The 23,423-nt window shown below is 36.7% G+C and overlaps 1 protein-coding gene across 1 annotated transcript in view; it reads left to right on the top strand.

Moving 5' to 3' along the window:
* The window catches only part of LOC149788528 (uncharacterized), a 100,863-nt gene that overhangs the window by 61,453 nt on the left and 15,987 nt on the right, over window positions 1-23,423 (top strand). The window contains exons 3-4 of the mRNA XM_089974543.1: window positions 5,758-5,824; window positions 21,582-21,915. Of these exons, the coding sequence (XP_089830669.1) occupies window positions 5,758-5,824; window positions 21,582-21,915 (401 nt within the window). The remainder of the gene's footprint in view (window positions 1-5,757; window positions 5,825-21,581; window positions 21,916-23,423) is intronic.

Raw genomic sequence — 23,423 nt, 5'->3', positions numbered from 1 at the left:
GAGAAGCTACTGGCAAGCTTTCTCACATACCCACTTAGGCCGAATCCGAGACTCGAACCCACGCAGACAGAGGTGAGATGGCAGTGATCCGTAATGGAGAGCGCTTTAGACCACTCGGCCACTCGGGGGCCCTGGGTTCAGGAAATAACATTGATTAAAGAAATATCATTGATAGTTAAAGAAATAATCATTGATAGTTAAAGAAATATCATGGGTGAGTTAAGAAATATCATTGATGTGTAAAAAAATATAATTTGTGTCATCAGAAAGCATATGTTAATTTTAAATAAATTCTTACCAGAAGGTAATATATCAACTAGTGTGGAATATAGAAGGAATAATAATAATAATTTTATTAAAGAGAGTAACTCTGTAAAAACCAATCTCCCCTGTGGCTATATACATTGCCAGCTATACTTTAAATAACATGCACAGTTCCTGGTAACTGACGTGCAGACTTGTAAATGTACACATAATCTTTGAATTTATAGTCATTAATCTGTAATGCTATAAGCTTAATATGTATCATTGAAAAAGATTAGATCAAATGTGAAATGAACTGTGACGTGTTTTAGTCAACCTTTTGTAAAATATAGAAGATGAAAATGTCTCACATTTACATTATTAAGCTTCAATACAATTTAAATCAAGTATTGTGTACAAGTCAATGTAGTTGACCTACATCAGTGTAGTATATAACGATAATTTGTAAGGAAAATGAAGCTGCTTGAAAAAAAAAGTAATTGATTTAAGAAGACATGAATACAATGTGATTGTCATCTTTGTGGTTCAGGCCACACTGAATAAAATTGAGTAGATCGATTCATTAGAAATCTCAGTTTTCATCGGATTGTGTCAGTGTTTATAAGGAATCAGGTGTGGACAGTTTTTTTTTTCTTCTTCTCAATTTGAATGACTGTCTTAAATTAAATGAAATCCTAACTGGAAAAAGTAAATATCATATATGATGCAATGACAGTGATATTCCATCCTTTATGATGCAATGACAGTGATATTCCATCCTAAATAATGCAATGACAGTGATATTCCATCCTATGTGATGCAATGATAGTGATAGTCCATGGGGATGTGGGTGCGAAATGCTTTGTACATATTGAACAAGTTTTTCAATACATTAAAAGGAAGAAATAGAAACAGGAAAAGCTATGACCCATTGAATTAAATGAATTCAAGTTGACTATAAGAGTATCCTTTAATGTTTCACTTCGCACTGCATAGCTATCAGGCTCTCACACCATTATCTCTTAATATGCTCCTGTAGAGAAGGCCAGTCAACATGCACTTACTGGCAAGTCATGCTTATATTTACATTTATTGTTACAGCTAGACCACCTTGTTAAAAGACAAGGTCAGGGTCTGTTATCGTGGACAGTCATGATTATATTGTTACACCTAGACCACCTTGTTAAAAGACAAGGTTAGGGTCTGTTATCATGGACAGTCATGATTATATTGTTACACCTAGACCACCTTGTTAAAAGACAAGGTCAGGGTCTGTTATCATGGACAGTCATGATTATATTGTTACACCTAGACCACCTTGTTAAACAACAAGGTCAGGGTCTGTTATCTTGGACAGTCATGATTATATTGTTACACCTAGAACACCTTGTTAAAAGACAAGGCCAGGGTCTGTCACTATGGACAGTCCTTATTATATTTATTGTTACACCTAGAACACCATTTTAGGAGACAAGGCCAGGGTCTGTCACTATGGACAGTCCTCATTATATTCATTGTTACACCCAGAACACCTTTTTAGGAGACAAGGCCAGGATCTATCACTATGGACAGTCCTGATTATATTTATTATTACAGCTAGAAAACCTTGCTAGGGTCAATCACCCAGGCCCATATTCCAGGCCAACCATGATGACATTTATTGTAACAGCTAGAACGCCTTGGTAGGAGACAAGGCCAGGGTCTGTCACTATGGACAGTCCTGGTTATATTCATTGTTACACCTAGAACACCTTTTTAGGAGACAAGGCCAGGATCTATCACTATGGACAGTCATGTTTATATTTATTATTACAGCTGGAACACCTTGACAGCATCAATCACCCAGGGCCATATTCCAGGCCAACCATGATTATATTTATTAGTACAGCTAGAACACCTTGCCAGGGTCAATCACCCAGGGCCATATTCCAGGCCAACCATGATTACATTTATTGTTACAGCTAGAACATCTTGCCAGGGTCAGTCACCCAGGGCCATATTCCAGGCCAACCATGATTACATTTATTGTTACAGCTAGAACACCTTGCTAGGAGATCAGTGTTACAACTATGTCTTAAACTATATAACAGAAAGAAGCAAAGCCAAAAAGTTTAGGAAAATCAACAATAGTTTATTTCTCTGTTCTTGTTGTTCTGGATTTGATGCCATTTCTCAGCAAAATATAGGCTTACATGGCATTAAGTATAACTGGTAATGGAGGAATCTGGGGAGATCTAGGCAGCTTTCTTGCATACCCACATTGGCCTAGACCGATACTCAAACCCATGTGGAAATAGGTGAGATGGCAGTGACTGGTAAAAGCAAATGCTTTAGATAACTAATCCACTCAGGGCCCATTTATTTTCCTAAGTTACAAACTGATAATTTATGAGACATTTACAGTATTGTGAATAAAATTCCCAAATAATCCTGAAATTCCTATCACAGATCCAAAAGTATACTGTTCTGAATGAATTCCGATAGTCTTGAAGGTTTTGATATACCTCAGTGATACATGTACAATGAAAAATGTGTATGAATGAGTTCTATATAATCACAAGTAGTAAATTTAGTCCAAAAAAGTCAGTGAGCACTTTGTAATTCCAACGAATAATTTTAATAATTCCTCTCAAATTGTATATGAACACAACAGTAAAAGATCACATAGACTGATCATGATACATGAATGAATAATTGTTTACCAAACCTATATATACAGATACCCTCTTGACCTACGATGCAATAGATTGTCCTGGAAAACCAAATTTTCTGATGGAAAATTCCACTTGTACTTAACCTCAGAGTTTTGTAAACATATTGTTTACTACTTAAAAGCAAGACAAAAGTCAGGCATGCAAAAACTCCCTTCACAACCCTGAATTCAAAACATGAGAAACATCAGGAATGCAAAATTTCTATCCACAACCCTCGTGAACAAAATTAAATGCACGGGGCGTAGGCTCAATCACCAGGGACATACTGGCTAGTCATGCTTATATTTGTCATGGTCAGCGTGATTTCAATGTCATGGAAATGTCAGCAGCATTTTTAATCATTCTCATCATTATTGAGGAGTATATGATTTAGGATTTTACTTGCTTTGCATTATATCACAATAATATGTTGTATTATTTACATTTCAATTATCTTCTATGTAGTCCCAAACCTGTGTTGGTATTTACCTTAAAGAAGTACAGACAGAATACAGTTCACTGAAATTTATTGGGTGGGGGATGTTATTTGACTTGGCATATACCTGAAAAAACATTGATATCATGCAGTGGTTTTGGTGATTGAATAATTGTTATTTGAATAAAAATTGTCTTAATGATTTTTGTTAAGCTTATTTGAATACAATTGTCAATGATTATGTTCCATCACTATCCAACTGCTCCGGTGGCCTAGTGGTTAGAGCATCTGCCTCGGAAGCAGGACTTCGTGGGTTTGAACCCTGGCCGAATCATACCAAAGACTTACAAAAATGGTACTAACAGCTGCCTTGCTAGACACTCAGCATTAAGAGGTTAGTGTTAGGACTGGTCGGCCTGGTGTCAGGATAATGTGACTGGGTGGGACATCCTATAAACTGCCACACTGACATCGTAGCAATATGGCAGAATTTTTTTTAAAAGTTATATTAAAAATCCTAATCACACAAACACACACATCACTATCCAGTACTGTATTGGAACAGGTGATGGTCATATCAGAAGCCAGAAAAACTATTGCTTAGTCTTGGTGATAATGTGGAGAGTAAGTAACAGTTTCACTTTGTTGATTGTCATGGTTGCCTTGGTGATTATGTAGGGAATAAGTAATATTTTCACTTTGTTGATTGTCACTGTTGCCTTGGTGATTATGTGGAGAGGAAGTAATAGTTTCATTTTGTTGATTGTCATGGTTGCCTTGGTGATTATGTAGGAAGTAAGTAATATTTTCACTTTGTTGATTTTCACTGTTGCCTTGGTAATTATGTAGGGAGTAAGTAATAGTTTCACTTTGTTCATTGTCACTGTTGCTTTGGTGATAATATGGAGAGGAAGTAATAGTTTCACTTTGTTGATTGTTACTATTGCCTTGGTGATTATGTGGAGAGGAAGTAATATTTTCACTTTGTTGATTGTCACTGTTGCCTTGGTGATTATGTAGGGAGTAAGTAATAGTTTCACTTTGTTGATTGTCACTGTTGTCTTGGTGATCATGTAGGGAGTAAGTAATAGTTTCTCTTTGTTGATTGTCACTGTTGCCTTGGTGATTATGTAGGGAGTAAGTAATAGTTTCACTTTGTTGATTGTCACTGTTGCTTTGGTGATAACGTGGAGAGGAAGTAATAGTTTCTCTTTGTTGATTGTCACCATTGAGGATCAAAGACATTGTATGGTATTAAGTTTTATAGTGATTTAGTCACATGAAATAAGATAGTAAGCTACCACAATTCCAATTATGCCACTTATCAGTGTTGTCAGTCACTCATCTTAGCCACTGGACAGCTAATACAGTGTATAGCATGTTCTGTTGTTTATCTCAGCCCTTTGGAATGTTTTTAATTTTTCAGATGTCTGTGATGGAATTTTTAAGTTCTTTTTTAGGTCCAGTTGAACCTGTGGCACTACATTCATCATGTCTTATCCAGTGACAGATATGTACCCCCCCCCCCCATACAAACTATTCACAACTTTGCAAAATCCACCAAAACCAATTTCAGCCAAACTTGACAATGAATGGAAAACAAGAAAGACAGTATATAGTTACCATAGCAATGAATTCAGGCATATTACATTATTTGGCCTGGCCCAGTCATACCAAAGTATTATAAAATGGTAATAGCAGCTGCCTCACTTGGCACTCACTTAAGAGGTTATAGTAGTATTAGGACTGGTTGGCCTGGTATCAGGATATTGTGGCTGGGTGGGACATGATGCTGCATGTCTCTGGCATGATGCCCCAGTCTGCTAGACTTTACTATGAACTGCAACACTGCAGACTTTGTAGTGATATGACTGAAAAGTTGTATAAGTTACGTTAAAAATCCAAATCACACACAAACACATTGCCAATTACTTGCAGCAGTGAAGACTTGAAGAATGGTTTTTTTAAAAAGAGTTCAAGAATTCAGCTGATACAACACTTTAGAATGCTTCACGGGACAAGAAGGCTGCGTCCAGAATCTTTATTTCTATTCATTCTACTTATGAATTTAAGTTAACAGTATGTTCCCTGATCTGCTGCTACATTATATGACAGTAACTTGTGTTTATGTTGTTTGAATGTTGTAAAAATGATTTTTCTATCTATTAATAAATTCAAGCACGTCATTATCAGTTGTAAACCTGCTGGCATACAACGATGCAAGCTGCAGATTTGTGTGTACTTGTTTTGTTTTTTAGTGTGAAGTACTATAACATGACTATGCATTCATGCTGATGGGAAAATATTGTAATTGAAGCAAAATTTAACATAAATGTATGGTATATTTATATGGGAAATAAAATGTATTGTATCTTTGTTTTCCAGAAGCAGAAAGAAGAATCTCTGAAAAGGTTGTCAAACATGCAGAAAAGTCCCATTTACAAAACACCAGGTAAGATTAAAATTATTCCACAAGTTAGCTTGTGTTTAAATTAGCCCTGTAAAGCCATAGCTGTACCGCTTATTGACTAGGTGAGCTTATGGATGGGCTGTTGTCTATTGTCCGTCATCCAATATAGTACAGGTATGTAATTTCTACTAAATCCAACTTTACACACACATTCATCTCCTGGTCTTGTTGGTCATAAATGAAACTAGTGCTGCTCAGAAATCCAGTATGGCCACCACACCCTGAATATTGACTTGTTGCTACTTCTTGAAATCCATGAAAAACTTATGGGCATAGGTTTTCACCAGAAAACATTTTATGTTTAATTGGTCCTGATAGAAAATGGTGCTACATGGACATTCAATATTGTCACCATAGTGGCTATCCAGACAATCTTATTGTTACTCCACCTGAGTGTATGGTCGTATCAGCATGGGATTGATAATAAAACATTTCTTACGATGTCAAGTTGGTCCTAGCTTAAATTGGTGCTGATCGGATATGAACCCACAGGAGCCATCTTGAAAATCTTCATGTCGCTACTCCGTTTGAAAAGATGGTCATGTCACAATGGGTTTTTCACATGAAGACTTCTTACATTGTCTAGTTCTTTGTTTAAAAAAATTGTGCTGATCTAATATCCAATATGGCCACTGCAGTGGCCATCTTGAAAATCTTGTCACTTCTCCTCCTAGATGGAAAGTAGTAAATGAAAATTGTGCCAGTCTGACTTAAATTATGACCACCATGGCAGCCATATTGAAAAATCATGTCATTGCTGCTTGTCCTAAATGAAAAGCCATATCGACATGGAGTTTTTACCAGAAGACTAATCATTATAGCATGTTGCTAATGATTAAAAATAGTGCTGATCTGACCTCAAATATGGCTGCCACAATGAACATTCTCCTGAATGATAGTCATATAAACATGTGGCTTTCAGCAGCAGTCTTCAGATGGGGTCCAGTTTCTCCTAAATGAAAATTGTACCAATCTTGCTATAGAGCTGTCACAGTGAGTAATGTGAAAATCTTATGACTCAAGAAAATCAGATGGTTTTAACACTCAGCATTTAAAAAGAATGAATGTTTTTGTCTTGAGTTCCATGAAATTCTTTTGCCGTTGCAGCCAACTATGAAAAAGGAAGACATGATCTTCTGTTCTAGAAGTTCTCTTTGCCAAGTATAGTGCAAATCCATTTGAGGGATTATATCTTGATTTTGTTTAAAAACTCGTTAAAATAAGTGAGAAAGTTCTTGAATTTTGTCTAAAAGAAGATAAAACATTTAAAATGAATACAAATACATGTACACTTTTAAATTCAGAATTTTTTGTGTTATGTATTTTCTAAAATTACTGAATAATAAGTTGAATCAAAAGACACAATACTCAGATAAGGTTCAAGATACAGTTATGTCCCATTGTTGTAGTGGCTACAGTTTATGTTTTTGTTTTTTTTTAATTTATGCTGTGCTAAGTAAAATATCTGGGCTCTCTTTGACTTGCAACAGTACAGCATGAATATATTTTTAATTTTTAAAAAATGTAAACAGTTTACAAATCTGATTACTCATAATAAAGAAAATGAGTCAGTTGGAGAAACTTCCAGGTGTTTTATTGTACAGTAAAAAAAATGAGTCAATTGGGAAACTTCCAGGTGTTGTATGGTACAGTAACAAAGACATGAGTCAAGTGGGGAAACTTCCAGGTGTTTTATGGTACAGTAACAAAAGTGAATCAGTTGGGGAAACTTCCAGACAATTTATGGTACAGAAACAAAGAAGTGACTTTATTGGGGAAAATTCCATGTGTTTTATGGTACAGTAACAAAGACACGAGTCAGTTGTGGAAAATTCCATGTGTTTTATGGCATGGCAAGTATTTTATTAATACTGGTTCAATTGGAATTATCTGTCTTGTCCAAGAGAGAACCACAATAAATGACCTGGACTGATGCAATTGTAGGATTCAAACAGCACACCAGCCAAGTAGCCACTGCAGCTTTAAAAAAGTGAAGAGAAGAGATGAGATTTGAGGGGTTCAGGTAGTTATACATAATGAATTATCAGTTCCGTATAACTAATTATTCCATGGCCAAAAGTAACTTGGCATTTATAATATTGATATAAACCTACTGTTCGATTTTGTTATTTTACTCAAATTTGAATTGTAGTGTGTAAGATAATATTAATAATAATAATGAGGACTTTGTATAGCGCCTGATCTTTAGAAGCTCTAAGCACTTTACAACATTAGACATCACCTATAAGATAAAAAAACATATAAAGGATATGATTACAAAAACAAACACCATGAAATTAGAAAACATTTTATTAAAAAAAACCTGAGAATATTTAAGGTAGGAAACCTTATTAGGTCTTAAGTTTGTTCTTGCAGTCGAAATAAGTGAATTTTGAGAGCACTCTTGAATGGGATCACTGTGTCTTGGTGTCTAAGTTCAGTGGGTAATTCATTCCACATTGCTGGGTCCTGGTATGCAAAAGAGTGCTGTTCATATGACTTTGTTTTCATAGTGGAAATAATGAGCAGATCCCTTTGATATCTATTCCCTTTGCTTTTTAACATACCTGGCAAAGGTGTATTTAAATGATAATTGTTTATTTTGCAGCTTGGAAACAAAAGTCAAATTAAATAGAGTGCATACCACTAGTAGACATGTAAGGGGACATAATTCAAACATGATATTTGATCTGTGTGTGCCAGTTATTTTGCATGTTTTCTATCATTGTTGGACTTTTCAGAGGAATTAATGCTGGGAATTCCACTGCCAGACTACGAGGATGCAGACAATACTTCATACATGGCTTTCGCCAATAAATTAAAAACTGTCTTACGAAATGTTCACAACATGGGTATATATACTGTATATCTATATACAGCACTTTATACTTGTACTTAATTTGTCAGTTAGCTATAACTAACATTATGTGTAGTTTGTCAGTCAAATTAAAATCAAGACAAACTTTTAATAAGTAGATCTGATAGACAATATTACACCAGTCCAATTTCAGCTTTCATATTTGTGATAGTAAAAAATATCATCTGGAACATACTGTAACTGAAAGTAACTCTCCGTTGTAATGCTGTACCTGATAGGCTGATAAAATTAGTTGAATTCCAAATGGTCAGCAGAACAAAGTCAGGTGCCATGTCAGATCTTTGTTATGTTGGAGATCTTGATTTTAGTCTGACTCTGTAGTTTGTTTCTCTGTGTAAATACACATAACAAGTCATTCTGTGTAATTTCACAGGAACTGGAAACTTGTTACACATTAATATGTGTAAATACACGTAACAAGTCATTCTGTGTAATTTCACAGGAACTGGAAACTTGCTACACATTAATATGTGTAAATACACATAACAAGTCATTCTGTGTAATTTCACAATAACTGGTAACTTGTTTCACATTAATATGTGGAAATATACATAAGTCATTATGTGTAATTTCACAGCAACTGGTAACTTGCTATGCATTAATATATGGCAATAAACATAACAAGTCATTCTGTGTAATTTCACAGGAACATATAACTTGCTACACATTAATATTTTGAAATATACATAAGTCAGTCTGTGTAATTTAACAATGACTGGTAACTTGTTTCACATTAATATGTGGAAATATACAAAAGTCATTCTGTGTAATTTCACGGGGACTGGTAACTTGCTACGCATTAGTATGTAGAATAATAAATTGGTATCACAGTAGTTAATCAGAATGATGCTGATTGATTCTATAAACCAGTTATTAAAAGGAGGCCTAATTGATTTTTAGATCTATTGGTCATAGATCAGAAGAGCTATGGGATGGCATTTCGCCCATCACCCTTTGTCTTTCAGTTCATTAGCCCAACTTTGCTATAACTGCTTCTCCTAAATCACTTGGAGAATTGCCTTGAAACTTCACACACTCATATATCCCATGGTTTAGTTGGTCCTAAATGAAATGGTGCAGCTCAGACATTCAAAAGAGCTACCACTGTGTCTGTTTTGAAAATTTTGTTATTGCTCGTCTTTCTGAATGGATGGTCATATCAGCATGGAATTTTCACTAAAAATACTTCTTGGTCCAGTATAAAATTGGTGCAGATCTGACATCCAACATGGCCATTATGGCAGCCATCTTGCGAATCTTATCATCCTGAATGGAAAGTCATTGACATGTGGATTTCACCAGGAAACTTCTTAAGATGTCTGCTTGGTTTTAAATGAAAATGGTGCACATTTGTTATCCAATATGGCCTCCAGAGTGGCCATTTTGAGTTTTTTCTCACTCATGAATAGATGGTTTTGCTAATATTGGGTTTTCACCAAAAGATATCTTATTAGATCTAATATGTCCTAAATTAAATGTCCTAAATTAAATTGGTGCCAGTCTGATATCCTCTTGTAAATTTTGTTATTACAACTTTTCCCAACTGGAAAGTCATATTGACATGAGACTTTTACCAGAAGATTTCTTATGCTGTCTACCTGTTCCTAAATGAAAATGGTGCTGATCTCATGACCATTATGGCAACCACAGTGTCCATCACGAAAATCTTATTATGGCTACTCATGAATGAAAAGTGATAATACTGTGGGGGTTTTCAGTGGGATACTTCATGAATGAAAAGTGATATTACTGTGGGGGTTTTCAGTGGGATATTTCATAAATGAAAAGAGATATTACTGTGGTTTTTTTTTTTCAGTGGGATACTTCATGAATGAAAAGTGATATTACTGTGGGGGTTTTCAGTGGGATACTTCATGAATGAAAAGTGATATTACTGTGGGGTTTTCAGTGTGATACTTCTTGAATGAAAATGGTGCTGATCTCATGACCATTATGGCCACTGCAGTGTCCATCATGAAAATCTTGTTATCACTACTCTTGAATGGCTGGTCATTTCTATATGGAGATTTTGCTTAATGACTTTTTTGATGTCTAAATGGTCCTAAATGAAATTTTGCTGCTCAGACATTTACTATGGTCATCACAGTGGCCATCTTGAATATCTTTTTATTACTACTCCAGAATGAAATGGGAAATCAGCCAGGGGTTTTCACTTTTTATCATGTATAGTTGGTTGTAAATGAAAATGGTGCCGATCTGACTTCCAATATGGCACCACATTGGCCATCTTGAAAATCCTTCGAAGGCTACTTCTGGATGGCTGGTCATATCAGTATTGTACTTTCACCAGAAGACTTATGTCTTAAAATGGAAATGTTACCAGTCTGATATCCAGTATGACAGCAATGGCAGTCATCTTGAAAACCTTGTTATTATTACTTCTCCATATCACAAAATCATATGAATATGTGGTTTTCACCTGACAACTTATAATATCTTGATGGTTTAGAATGATGTTATGTAGGTCATAAATTATATCATGTTGGTCCTAAATTATGTCATGTATGACCTAAATGATGTCTCACAGGCCCTAAATAATGGCATGTAGATCCTAAATGCTATCTCATATGTCCTAAATGATGTCTCATAGGTCCTAACTGATGTCATGTAGGTCCTAAATGATGTAATGTAGGTTCTCAATGAGATGTAGGTCCTAAATGATGTTTCATAGGTTCTAAATGATGTCATGTAGGTGCTAGATGATGTAATGTAGGTCCTAAGTGATGTCTCAGGTCCTGAATGATGTCATGTAGATTCTAAATGATGTCTCATATGTCCTAAATGATGTCATGTAAGTCATAAATGATGTCATGTAGATCCTAAATTATATCTCATAGATCCTAAATGATATCATGTAGGTCCTAAATGATGTCATGTAGGTCATAAATGATGTCATGTAGGTCCTAAACGATGTCTCAGAGGTCCAAATGATGTCATGTTGGTCCTAAATGATGTCTCATAGGTCCTAAATTATGTGTCATTCATCCTAAATGATGTCAGTTGGGTCCTAAATGATGTCTCATAGGTCCTAAATGATGTCTCATAGGTCCTAAATTATGTGTCATTGGTCCTAAATGATGTCATGTGGGTCCTAAATGATGTCTCATAGGTTCTAAATGATGTCATGTAGATCCTAAATTATATCTCATAGGTACTAAATGATATCATGTAGGTCTTAAATGATGCCATGTACGTTCTAAATGATGTCTCATAGGTCCTAAATGATGCCATGTATGTTCAAAATGATGTTTCATAGGTTCTAAATTATATCATGTAGGTCCTAGATGTTATCATGTAGGTACTAAGTGATGTCTCATAGGTCCTAAGTGATGTCTCATAGGTCCTAAATGATCTCATGTAGGTCCTAAATGATGTTTCATAGGTTCTAAATTATATCATGTAGGTCCTAGATGATGCCATGTAGGTACTAAGTGATGTCTCATAGGTCATACATGATGTAATGTAGGTCCTAAATGCTGTTACATAGGTCCTAAATGATGTCTCATAGGTCCTAAGTGATGTCTCATAGGTCCTAAATGATGTCTCATAGGTCCTAAATGATGTAATATAGGTCCTAAATGATGTTTCTTAGGTTCTAAATGATGTCATGTAGGTCCTAAATGATATAATGTATATTCTAAATGATGTCATGTAGATCCTAAATGATATTTCATAGGTTCTAAATGATGTCATGTAGGTCCTAGATTATGTTATGTAGGTCCTAAGTGATGTCTCATAGGTCCTAAATGATGTCATATATGCTCTAAGTGATGTCTCATAGGTCCTAAGTGATGTCTCATATGTCCTAAATGATCTCATGTAGGTCCTAAATGATGTCTTATATGTTCTAAATGATCTCATGTAGGTCCTAAATGATGCCATGTAGATCCTAAGTGATGTCTCATAGGTCCTGAATGATGTAATGTAGGTTCTAAATGATGTCATGTAGGTCCTAAATGATGTTTCATAGGTTCTAAATGAAGTCTTGTAGGGCCTAAATGGTGTCTCATATGTTCTAAATGATCTCATGTAGGTCCTAAATGATGTCATGTAGGCCCTAAGTGGTGTCTCATAGGTCCTAAATGATGCCATGTAGATCCTAAGTGATGTCTCATAGGTCCTGAATGATGTAATGTAGGTTCTAAATGAAGTTATCTAGGTCCTAAATGATGTTTCATAGGTCCTAAATGATGCCATGTAGATCATAAGTGATGTCTCTTAGGTCCTAAATGATGTCATGTAGGTCCTAAATAAAAATGGTGCCAATCTGATATCCACAGCAGCTAATTTGTAAATCTTGTTATTCGTAGCAGTTAAGAGGAAATGGCTGTAACATAAATTTCTAGAAATTCTTTCAGCCAGTATATTGCCTCTCCCTTTGAAGGATTAATTTTTCTGTTCCTGCTCCAATGAATTCGTTACTGTGAACATTTTATTCAAAATCCGTTCTAAAATGAAACAATTGAAGACTTAACATTTTGTCAAAGCTGTTTTTGCTTTTGTATCATCTTTAATATAGATATTTCATGGCTCATACTCACTTAATTTCTTCCAAGCAGTGTAATTTTAATTCATGCACGCCCTTACAGCCACCACTGCCATGTACTGTACATACTTTCCTGTCTTTTAGTAAATAATTTTAATCAAGCACTTGACTTCTTAAAACTTTACCCTTGTACTGACACAACCTGATTAGAATCTCATATTGCAGGCAGATATGAATTATAGTAGTTCTAACATTTATCTTTTTGTCTGTGCTAAATTTAGGAAAATTCATTTTTAATAGCAGCATTAAATTACTCATTGCTGTTGTGCAGCTCCATAGTTTTTCATGCCAAAAAACCAGCATCCATTTGACACGAACATGTCCTGCACATAATTGTGAGTATGATGCAATCCACATATGCACCTGGCCTGGAACATGCGTTGAAAGGTTACCTTGTTAAACAACACCTTGCTGTGGGGACATTATGACTTAGAATTGGTTAAAACTCTCTGTGTTACACTGTCCCTTTTGTAATGTAATTTATGTGTCGGTAACCCTCTCTCCCTTTTAACATTTTTAAGGGACATCTTTTAGGGGTTTGGGTACTTTCTCCTAGTTTTTAGTACACAGCTAAGGTATAAGCAAGTCCTTGTGTTAAGAAACAGCCCTCATAACATAAAAGACAGCAAGAGGCTGTCTGCACTCTGGCTTCTCAACTGTTGTTGCATGTGTATCTGCCATTTTTCCTTAATAAAAGTTGCAACAGAAAGAAAAACAACTTGCTTTAATATCAGTAATAGCACCCCTGTTGCTATTGCATAGCTAGTACTTTTCGGGGACTAAATTTTAATCCTCCGTTTGGGTGAATTAGAAGCCTCCAGAACATTGGTCAATGCCTGCATGAAAACCCCTCACATATTGGCCATGTGTACAGGTGCTGTTCATTATATTTTTTGTTGCCACTTTTTTGTGATCAGCATCGTTTATGTAAAGGAGATCAGTAACTGCTTCATGGATATACAAGTGAATTATTAATTGTTTGTGCTATATTCTTCTAAGGTGATGTGATTATACTCTCATTGACTTTTGTCACTGTTTAAGTTCTCTTGAGAGTTTCTTTTGAGACTATTTATTCCGTTCATGCAGTGTGCATATTGACATTTTATTTTGACTTTGTTAACAACTGTTAGTGTTTTTAATTTGGTTGTTTTTTTATTATTCTGAAAATATTTTCTAAGCATTTAAAGGGTAGATATTTTATAAAAGTTTTCCTATTCTTACACTTTTGCAGTTTATGGACTTGCCTGCCAATCATTTTATCATCAATTATGATATTTTTATATGTGGTAAGCAGGTTGCACACCACTTCTTCTGTTCATCTATTTTGTTTGATTACTGAACCATGGTTCTTTTTCCATTTTAGTTTCAGATAACCTTCCTTAATTTTTTCCTTATAATTTGAAATCGTAACCTACTGGTGTTTTCGCTAATTTTATTAGCCTTTTGCTGTTTTTAAGCATGGTTGACTTATTTTATTTCTTTTTCTGTCCTGAAAGTGTCCTGTTGCTTCCTTTTTAACATTTAATCTTAGTGAAACACCCATGTAAGGTGTCTTTTTGCTGAATAAATTATATTTGTATAGATTTTGTCCATGCATTCCCTGATGTATGCTGAGATGTTTTTTTAGCATCTCAGTTTCAGGAACACTGTCTAAGGGAGTTATGGGTAAGATTGGCCATAATAAATCCCTCTGGGTAAAGGCTGATTGTGAGGCCCTCCCCATAAGGGGGAAGCAGCACTTTCAGTCCTTGAGGCCCGTTGTCAGTGATCATGTGATGCAATCAAACCCCCTGACAAGGGGATGTCTCAGAGCTAAGTTTATCAGATCTGGGAATGGATCTTCCTTCAGATCACCAGTAGAGGCCAGTTACCAAATCTCCTCCCACTCTCTCCAAACTACAGTTTCATCCCACAGGTGAATGAGAACTGGCTTACAGACCACAGATTAGGGCAGGGGGTCAGTTTAGCATTCCACCTTTCCCTTTATTGCTCTTAATCCATATGGCATATGGAACCTTCTACCTCAGGAAAGTGATTGGCTTTTTCCCAACACAGAGCCATGTACTTCTGGACCTGGGCTACGTAATCACAATGTCGTGCCTGCAAGCCTTGGACCTACATTGTCTTATGAGGTCAGGTTTGTAATGGAGGGGGATAGACCTTCTACACCAAAAAGCTCTAGGCAGGCAGAGAGTTGTCCTAAACCAACTGTGTAGGAGGAGTTGTTGATTAGGTTTTTCCTCAGTCCAAGTCTCCCCCAAAACAGAAAGATGTTGGGATACATAGTCCTGCCTCCCAGGGCAGAGTGCAGGATGAAAATGTTCTAACAAAGATGCATTCAGTGAGTTTGATATATAGCAGGCTGATGTAGTACCCCTTCCATTTTGGTCTCCAGCCCCATCTCAGTCTTCAGTTTAGGAGGCAGAGGAGGAGGATTCTGAATCAATCCATAAAGCTGGAAATGAGGTTTACTGCCTATTGCCCAGTGTTCTGTGTACCAAACCTTTAGGTTCTGTGACTCTAAACAAAATTCTTTCTACTTTGAAAAAACTTTCCAGGGCTAAATCTAGACCATATCTCTTGTTTCTTTCTCACTCAGTTACAATCAAGGACCTTTCTCCAATTATAGTATGGACAAAGCTTTTTGCTAGACAATATAGAGGTCTGTTCCCCTGTCTCTACATTGTTACCCTTGGTAGCTTCTTCTATCTACAGGGTTCATACCCCTTTGAGACCCATTGGATGTTCAAGCAGCTCAAGTGGGTATATTTTTATGGGAACCTAGGCTTTGGTTCCAGTGAAAACCGGAATTCTTAGAATAAAGGGCTAGGTAACTACTAGCCATAGCCTCATATGCTGACATCTTTTCAGCAGCCCCATTTAACTTGCCGAAGGCAGAATCATTGTCACCAATGGCTCTTCATCATTTGTTGAAAGCAGTAACAAAGTTTTATTTAGTGAGTTGTCCGTATCCATAGCCTTATCAGTGGAGCTTCTCCACATCAGCAGGCCTGCTGCTCTGGACACTTCCAAGGTTCACTAAAACTACAATATTTAGACAATTGTTTGATCCACAGTGGCACTCTTGAGTCCAAGGACTAGACTTGTCTCACTGTTGGTCCATAGTGAACAGGCTGGGTCTTCTACCAAATTTAGAGAAATCAGAGCCCAATCCATCTCAAGATTTTTCTATATGGGGATGAATTTCGTTGTCGATGTCCCTCTTGACTTGGTAGACAAGATCCTGACCCTGTTAGAGATGTTGTTGTCAGCTCTCTTTCCCTGCTGCACATGTGTCCTCTCCAGTTTCTTCTTTTGCCTGCTTGGAAACCAGACAGAACCCTTGAATGCTTAGATTTCTCTGGGTCAGGGTTTCTGCCATTGTCTGAAATGGTAGACAAATCAGGATAGGTTTCTGGCCAGAGTCCCATGCACTTTACCTCCCAAACCCTGCTAATGTCTCTTTGTAGATGCATCAGATTTAGGTTGGGGCAATCATCTGGAGCCAGAGGGACTGATTCATCAGGATTCAGGGCTGGGTAATCATCTGGAGCCAGAGGGGCTGATTCATCAGGATTCAGTGCTGGGTAATCATCTGGAGCCAGAGGGGCTGATTCATCAGGACTTAGTGCTGGGTAATCATCTGGAGCCAGAGGGGTTGATTCATCAGGATTCAGGGTAGGGCAATCATCTGGAGCCAGAGGGGCTGATTCATCAGGATTTAGTGCTGGGTAATCATCTGGAGCCAGAGGGGTTGATTCATCAGGATTCAGGGTAGGGCAATCATCTGGAGCCAGAGGGGCTGATTTATCAGGATTCAGGGTGGGGCAGTCATCTAGAGCCAGAGGGGCTGATTCATCAGGATTCAGGGCAGGGTAATCATCTGGAGCCTGAGGGGCTGATTCATCAGGATTCAGGGTGGGGCAGTCATCTAGAGCCAGAGGGGCTGATTCATCAGGATTCAGGGCAGGGTAATCATCTGGAGCTCGAGGGGCTGATTCATCAGGATTCAGGGTGGGGCAGTCATCTGGAGCCAGAGGGGCTGATTCATCAGGATTCGGGGTGGGGCAGTCATCTGGAGCCAGAGGGGCTGATTCATCAGGATTCAGGGTGGGACAGTCATCTGGAGCCAGAGGGGCTGATTCATCAGGATTCAGGGTGGGGCAGTCATCTGGAGCCAGAGGGGCTGATTCATCAGGATTCAGGGTGGGGCAGTCATCTGGAGCCAGAGGGGCTGATTCATCAGGATTCGGGGTGGGGCAGTCATCTGGAGCCAGAGGGGCTGATTCATCAGGATTCAGGGTGGGGCAGTCATCTGGAGCCAGAGGAGCTGATTCATCAGGATTCATGGTCCACATGAACAAGTTAGATCTTCTCCTCTGAAAACACAGTGATAGTAGCATACTTTAGGAGACAAGCAGGCACACATGCACCTGGTACAAAGTCCAAGAATTCTTACCTCATTTTCTTGTAAATTGTCTTGGTCTAGTCCTCATAAATATCATCTGATTCCTTGACCTCACTCAATATCATATACAGAGACTGTGATTGTTCCTTGGCCAAATTCAGTGTCGGGGCCCTGAGTGGCCGAGTGGTCTAAATCACTCTCTGTTACGGATCACTGCCATCTCACCGCAGTCTGCATGGGTTCGAGTCTCAGATTCACCTAATGTGGGTACGTGAGAAAGCTTGCCAGTAGGTTCTCGTGGGTCAGTGGTTCTTTCCGGGGTTTTCCCAGGTTCTTTCTCCACCATTAGTACTGGCCGCCATGTATGGCCTATCGTGTGCTGAAAAATGGTGTTAAACCGTACAACAACAACAACAACACTCAATGTCATATACAGAGACTGAGATTGTTCATAGGCCTCACTCAGTGTTATATACAGAGACTGAGATTGAGCTTTGTAAGTAACACTTTGATCATACAATCTGTGAAATCTATTTGAGTATGCAACTGAACACGTCAGTTATGCATCAAAATCAAATAACCACCCTCTATTACTTGCCCCTGTGCCACATTCGCAACTCTATGGAATTAATGTCAGACCTCTGCTTGGCCCTGAAAAAGTTGTTGTTGTTGTTGTTGTTGTGGGGTTTAACGCCATTTTTCAGCACACGATAGGCTATACATGGCGGCCAGTATTAATGGTGGAGGACGAACCCAGGAAAACCCCGGAAAGAACCACCGGCCCACGAGAAGCTACTGGCAAGCTTTCTCACATACCCACATTGGCTGAATCCTAGACTCGAACCGCCGCAGACAGAGGTGAGATGGCAGTGATCTGTAACGAAGAGCGCTTTAGACCACTCAGCCACTCGGGCCCCCCTGAAAAAGTACATGTGTTTGTGGCCCAATCAAAAGGATTGTCAACTTTAAAACAAAGTGAGTGCTGCCTTTGCAAGCCCTAGCATGAAACTTGTATATGATAAACAGGTACCCTATGGTTCATTTTATTACCTGGGTTATTATCAATGGGCAGGTACCCGAGTACCCTGATACCTATTGTCATCTTTACTTCTTATGATGTCATAGTAGCTACTAAATGAAATTGGTGCTGATCTTGCATTCATTAAGTCCACCATGGCAGCCATCTTGAAAATCTTGTTTTTACTCCTCCTCCTAAATGGAATGTCATTTCAACATGGGGTTTTATCCACAATAATTATGCTATTTACATGGTTCACATGAAAATGGTATCAATAATATCTCAGATATAGCTGCCATAATGAACATATTAAAAATCTTGTCGCTAATTGTCCTGAATGAATGGTCATGTCAACAAGAAGTTTAGAACCTCTTGCCACTCAAGAATATCAGAGATGGTTTTAACACTCAGCAGTAAAAAAGGAAGGAATGGTTTTATCTTGAATTGGTGGAAGTACTTTTTGGACAGTAGAGCATCAGTGTGTTTGAGGGACCTCTTGTCACCACACAGAGTGAGCTGAAATATTATTTCCCATGGTAATTGGCTCTTTTAACTAAACTACAGAAAATATTTAATTTATATTACTTACATGAAATTAATTGTGACTATGAAATACAAGATTAGACTCTTATTCATATTTCTTTCATCATTAATTGATAATATCCCAAACAACTTTAAAAGTTTTGCTAACATGGTTGAAATTTGTCCAGGGGCTGAAAATTTCTTAAGCCTACATTCTTTTAACCTTTGGACCCAAGTCCAGCAAACTCCATTCTGATTGAGGGACCCCGAGTGGTATAAAGCGCTCACCATTACGGATCATAGCCATCTCACCTCTATCTGCATCGGTTCGAGTCTCGGATTCGGCTAATGTTGTTATGTGAAAAAGCTTGCCAGTAGCTTCTCTTGGGTCGGTGGTTCTTTCTGGGGGTTTTCTGGGTTCTTCCTCCACCTATAATACTGGCCACCATGTATAGCCTATCTTGTGCTGGAAAATGGTGTTAAACCCTACAACAACAACAACACAACAACAACAACCATTCTGATTGAAGTCCAGAAACCACTCCAATTAAATCCAGCAGACTCCATTCTAACTGAAGTCCAGCAGATTACATTCTAATTGCAGTCAAGCAGACTCCATTTTGATTGAAGTCCAGCAAAGTCCATTCTGATTGAAGTCCAGCAGACTCCATTCTAATTTAATCACATTAGGTACATTGTAGCATGTAGAAACTGGAATTAATATGAGAATGTACTTTCAGTTGTAACCAAGTATTGTAACATGTCATGTTATACATTTGATCTGAATTCAGTGTTATGATGGGATCCAGGTGGTTCAAGACCAGATCTGGTATTAATTTATATGCAGAACTCAGAACAAACAGATCAAGCAACAAATTTTCATTCCTTGAACTTGTTCATAACCTTGCATGAGTTTTTCCACCCTGAAATGACAGTTTTTGCTGTTGAAGTGTTTTCCTGTTAAATTCTTAGTTTATTTGTACTCCTGTTTAGCATTTTTACCATTTTCTTATGCATTTTTCAAAAAAATTTCAACCTTTCTATAGTAACTTCGTAGTTTCCTGTTTGTGCACTGTAGCTTAAGTGAATTATTTCCATAACATTTAACTATCAAACATATAATTTAGTACATTACTAAGCATTGAATTAGCTGCTTATTGTATTTCCATAACATTTATTTACCAAAACATATAATTTAGTACATTACTAAGCATTGAATTAGCTGCTTATTGTATTTCCAGTACATTTATTTACCAAAACATATAATTTAGTACATTACTAAGCATTGAATTAGCTGCTTATTGTATTTCCAGTACATTTATTTACCAAAACATATAATTTAGTACATTACTAAGCATTGAATTAGCTGCTTATTGTATTTCCAGTACATTTATTTACCAAAACATATAATTTAGTACATTACTAGGCATTGAATTAGCTGCTTGTTGTATTTCCAGTATATTTATTTACCAAAACATATAATTTAGTACATTACTAAGCATTGAATTAGCTGCTTGTTGTATTTCCAGTACATTTATTTACCAAACATATAATTTAGTACATTACTAAGCGTTGAATTAGCTGCTTATTGTATTTCCATAACATTTATTTACCAAAACATATAATTTAGTACATTACTAAGCATTGAATTAGCTGCTTATTGTATTTCCAGTACATTTATTTACCAAAACATAATTTAGTACATTACTAAGCATTGAATTAGCTGCTTGTTGTATTTCCAGTACATTTATTTACCAAAACATATAATTTAGTACATTACTAAGCATTGAATTAGCTGCTTATTGTATTTCCAGTATATTTATTTACCAAAACATATAATTTAGTACATTATTAGGCATTGAATTAGCTGCTTGTTGTATTTACAGTATATTTATTTACCAAAACATATAACTTAGTACATTTGTTGAGCATCAACTTAGCAGCTTGTCAAATTTCTGTAATTTAGACCTTGTTTCAAAAATTAGTCTTTTACCTTTAATAATTTTAGAAGCTTGAATAGTTTCCTGAAATGTATGCTTGTTAAATTTGATGTAAATCTTCGACAGATTTTGTATTATTTTTCTTCTGTTTTGTATTAATATCATTTGTTTCCCCAATCCTTTCTAAATATATTTTGTCAAGCTTTATATGTAGTTGAGAAAGAAAAAAATAAGGGTTCTTGTCTTATCTTTGAGCTGTGTATATGAATAATATACATTCAGCTATGATTTGTTTACCAAACTGGAGCTGGAAGAAGATATTGAAAATAAAGTTGTCAGTATGTAATACAAATATATTTAGTTGTTTGCATTTTATTTTTAAGTCTGTTTTCATTTTTCATTACAGATAACTCTTATGTTGAGCCAGAGCCAGATTATAACGATGATGTAGATCCATCGGACCAACCAGATGTCCCCATAGTGAAACTCCAAACTAAGGACCAATTAGATGTCCCCGTAGTGAAACTCCAAACTAAGGACCAGTTAGATGTCCCCGTAGTGAAACTCCAAACTAAGGACCAACTCGATGCCAGTGTAGTCAAACCCCAGCACCCTCCAGTGAGAACGGGGTCCCAGTCATCAGAAGATGGTCTCAAACAGTCCAAAAAGCTCCAAAACCCCTGTATAGAGTCTCCCACCAGACAAGCACTACACAAAGAACTACTCTTTAATTACAAGCAGTATGTACTTGTCATAATGTGGAAATGATCTTTTCAAAAAATGATTCAGAACCTGGATTCCATTTTTAAATTTTACATGTGAGAAAATATGTTGATAAAATAGAAATTGACCTTGGATACAAAAACATATAAATATGCAGATCTTGTAAATAAATAGTCTTTCACATTGCTTACATAAATGTATTAGTAATATGGTAGTGATATACTTTCCAATTTGTCTTTTTCTCTTCTTTTTTCTTTGAGAAAGATATTGAAAGGTCCAAAAATGGTGTCGTTTCATATTAACATTAAAATATTTAGATTAAACTCATTTTTAGGACTTGGGCAGCCATCACCCCCTTAGTATGAAATAAAGTTTAATCAGAAGAGTGGGAACATGGTCAGTCAGCAAATTGTGCCAAGACATATTATAGGTTACTGTATTTGTATGGGAAGATATGAATGAGATTTTCATAGCATTACTGCATGATATTAGGAGTGCAGTATTACTGAGGGAAAAAAAAGAGTTCATATTTTCCCATACAATTGTAGTAACCTTTTTATTATATACTAATTTTGCATTTGTACCTAAGTCTGAATTATAAAAAGAACTCACTACAAGAAACAAAGTATTGGAATTTAAACATATATACACAACTGTAGGTTCAGCAATACACAGTAACAGTATTATTCCCACAGAGCAGTGCCCAGCGACCTTTAAACTTGGTAGCCTATTGTGTGGTCATTCTTTTAAAAAATATGTTGTTTTGGTCTATTTCAAATTGAAATTTATAATGATATTGTAAATGAATGCACATTGAAATAACTTACAGTTGTTCTTCAATCCAACTAAATTCTGCTTTTCTGGCTGTGATGGACTGGATTTATTAGCTGGGTCAGTTTCATAAAATGTACATGTGACTGGATGGACTGGCCTTGATGCAGCTGCACATGTGTGTCTGTTATGTCAGTGATTGTTTGGAATCATAAAGTGGGAAAAGATATGAATTCTTTCAATTCAAATTCTCAAAAGACAGGATTAAAACCACTCCGGTGGCCTAGTTGTTAGAGCTTCCGCCTCGGATGTGGGAGGTAATGAGTTCGATCCCTGGTCGAGTCATACCAAAGACTTACAAAAATGGTACTAACAACTGCCTGTCTTGGTGCTCAGCATTAAGAGGTTAGTGTTTGTACTGGTCAGCCTGGTGTCAGGATATTGTGACTGGGTGGGACAGCATGCTACATGTCTGTGGCATGATGCCCCAGTGCTAGACATCACTATAAACTGTCACACTGCAGACATCGTAGCGATGTGACTGAAAAATTGTTAAAGCTACGTTAAAATTCCAAATCACACACACACAGAGGATTAAATATTGTTTGCTAGGGAATATCACATTCATTTCATTTTGAGTGCAGTAAGGAGAATGTGATTTTTGTTGGAAATATATTTAGTAGAAATTACAGTACAATTTCAGAGTGTGGATCAATTTTTGGAATCCATCTGAATCTGATTTTCAGAAATAAGT

The sequence above is a fragment of the Sinohyriopsis cumingii genome, chromosome 11 (genome assembly GCF_028554795.1).
Source record: "Sinohyriopsis cumingii isolate HCF-2022 chromosome 11, ASM2855479v2, whole genome shotgun sequence".
Classification (NCBI taxonomy): Eukaryota; Metazoa; Mollusca; class Bivalvia; order Unionida; family Unionidae; genus Sinohyriopsis; species Sinohyriopsis cumingii.
The sequence above is the reverse complement of the archived record's forward strand: the minus strand, read 5'-3'. Positions and strand labels throughout refer to the sequence as shown.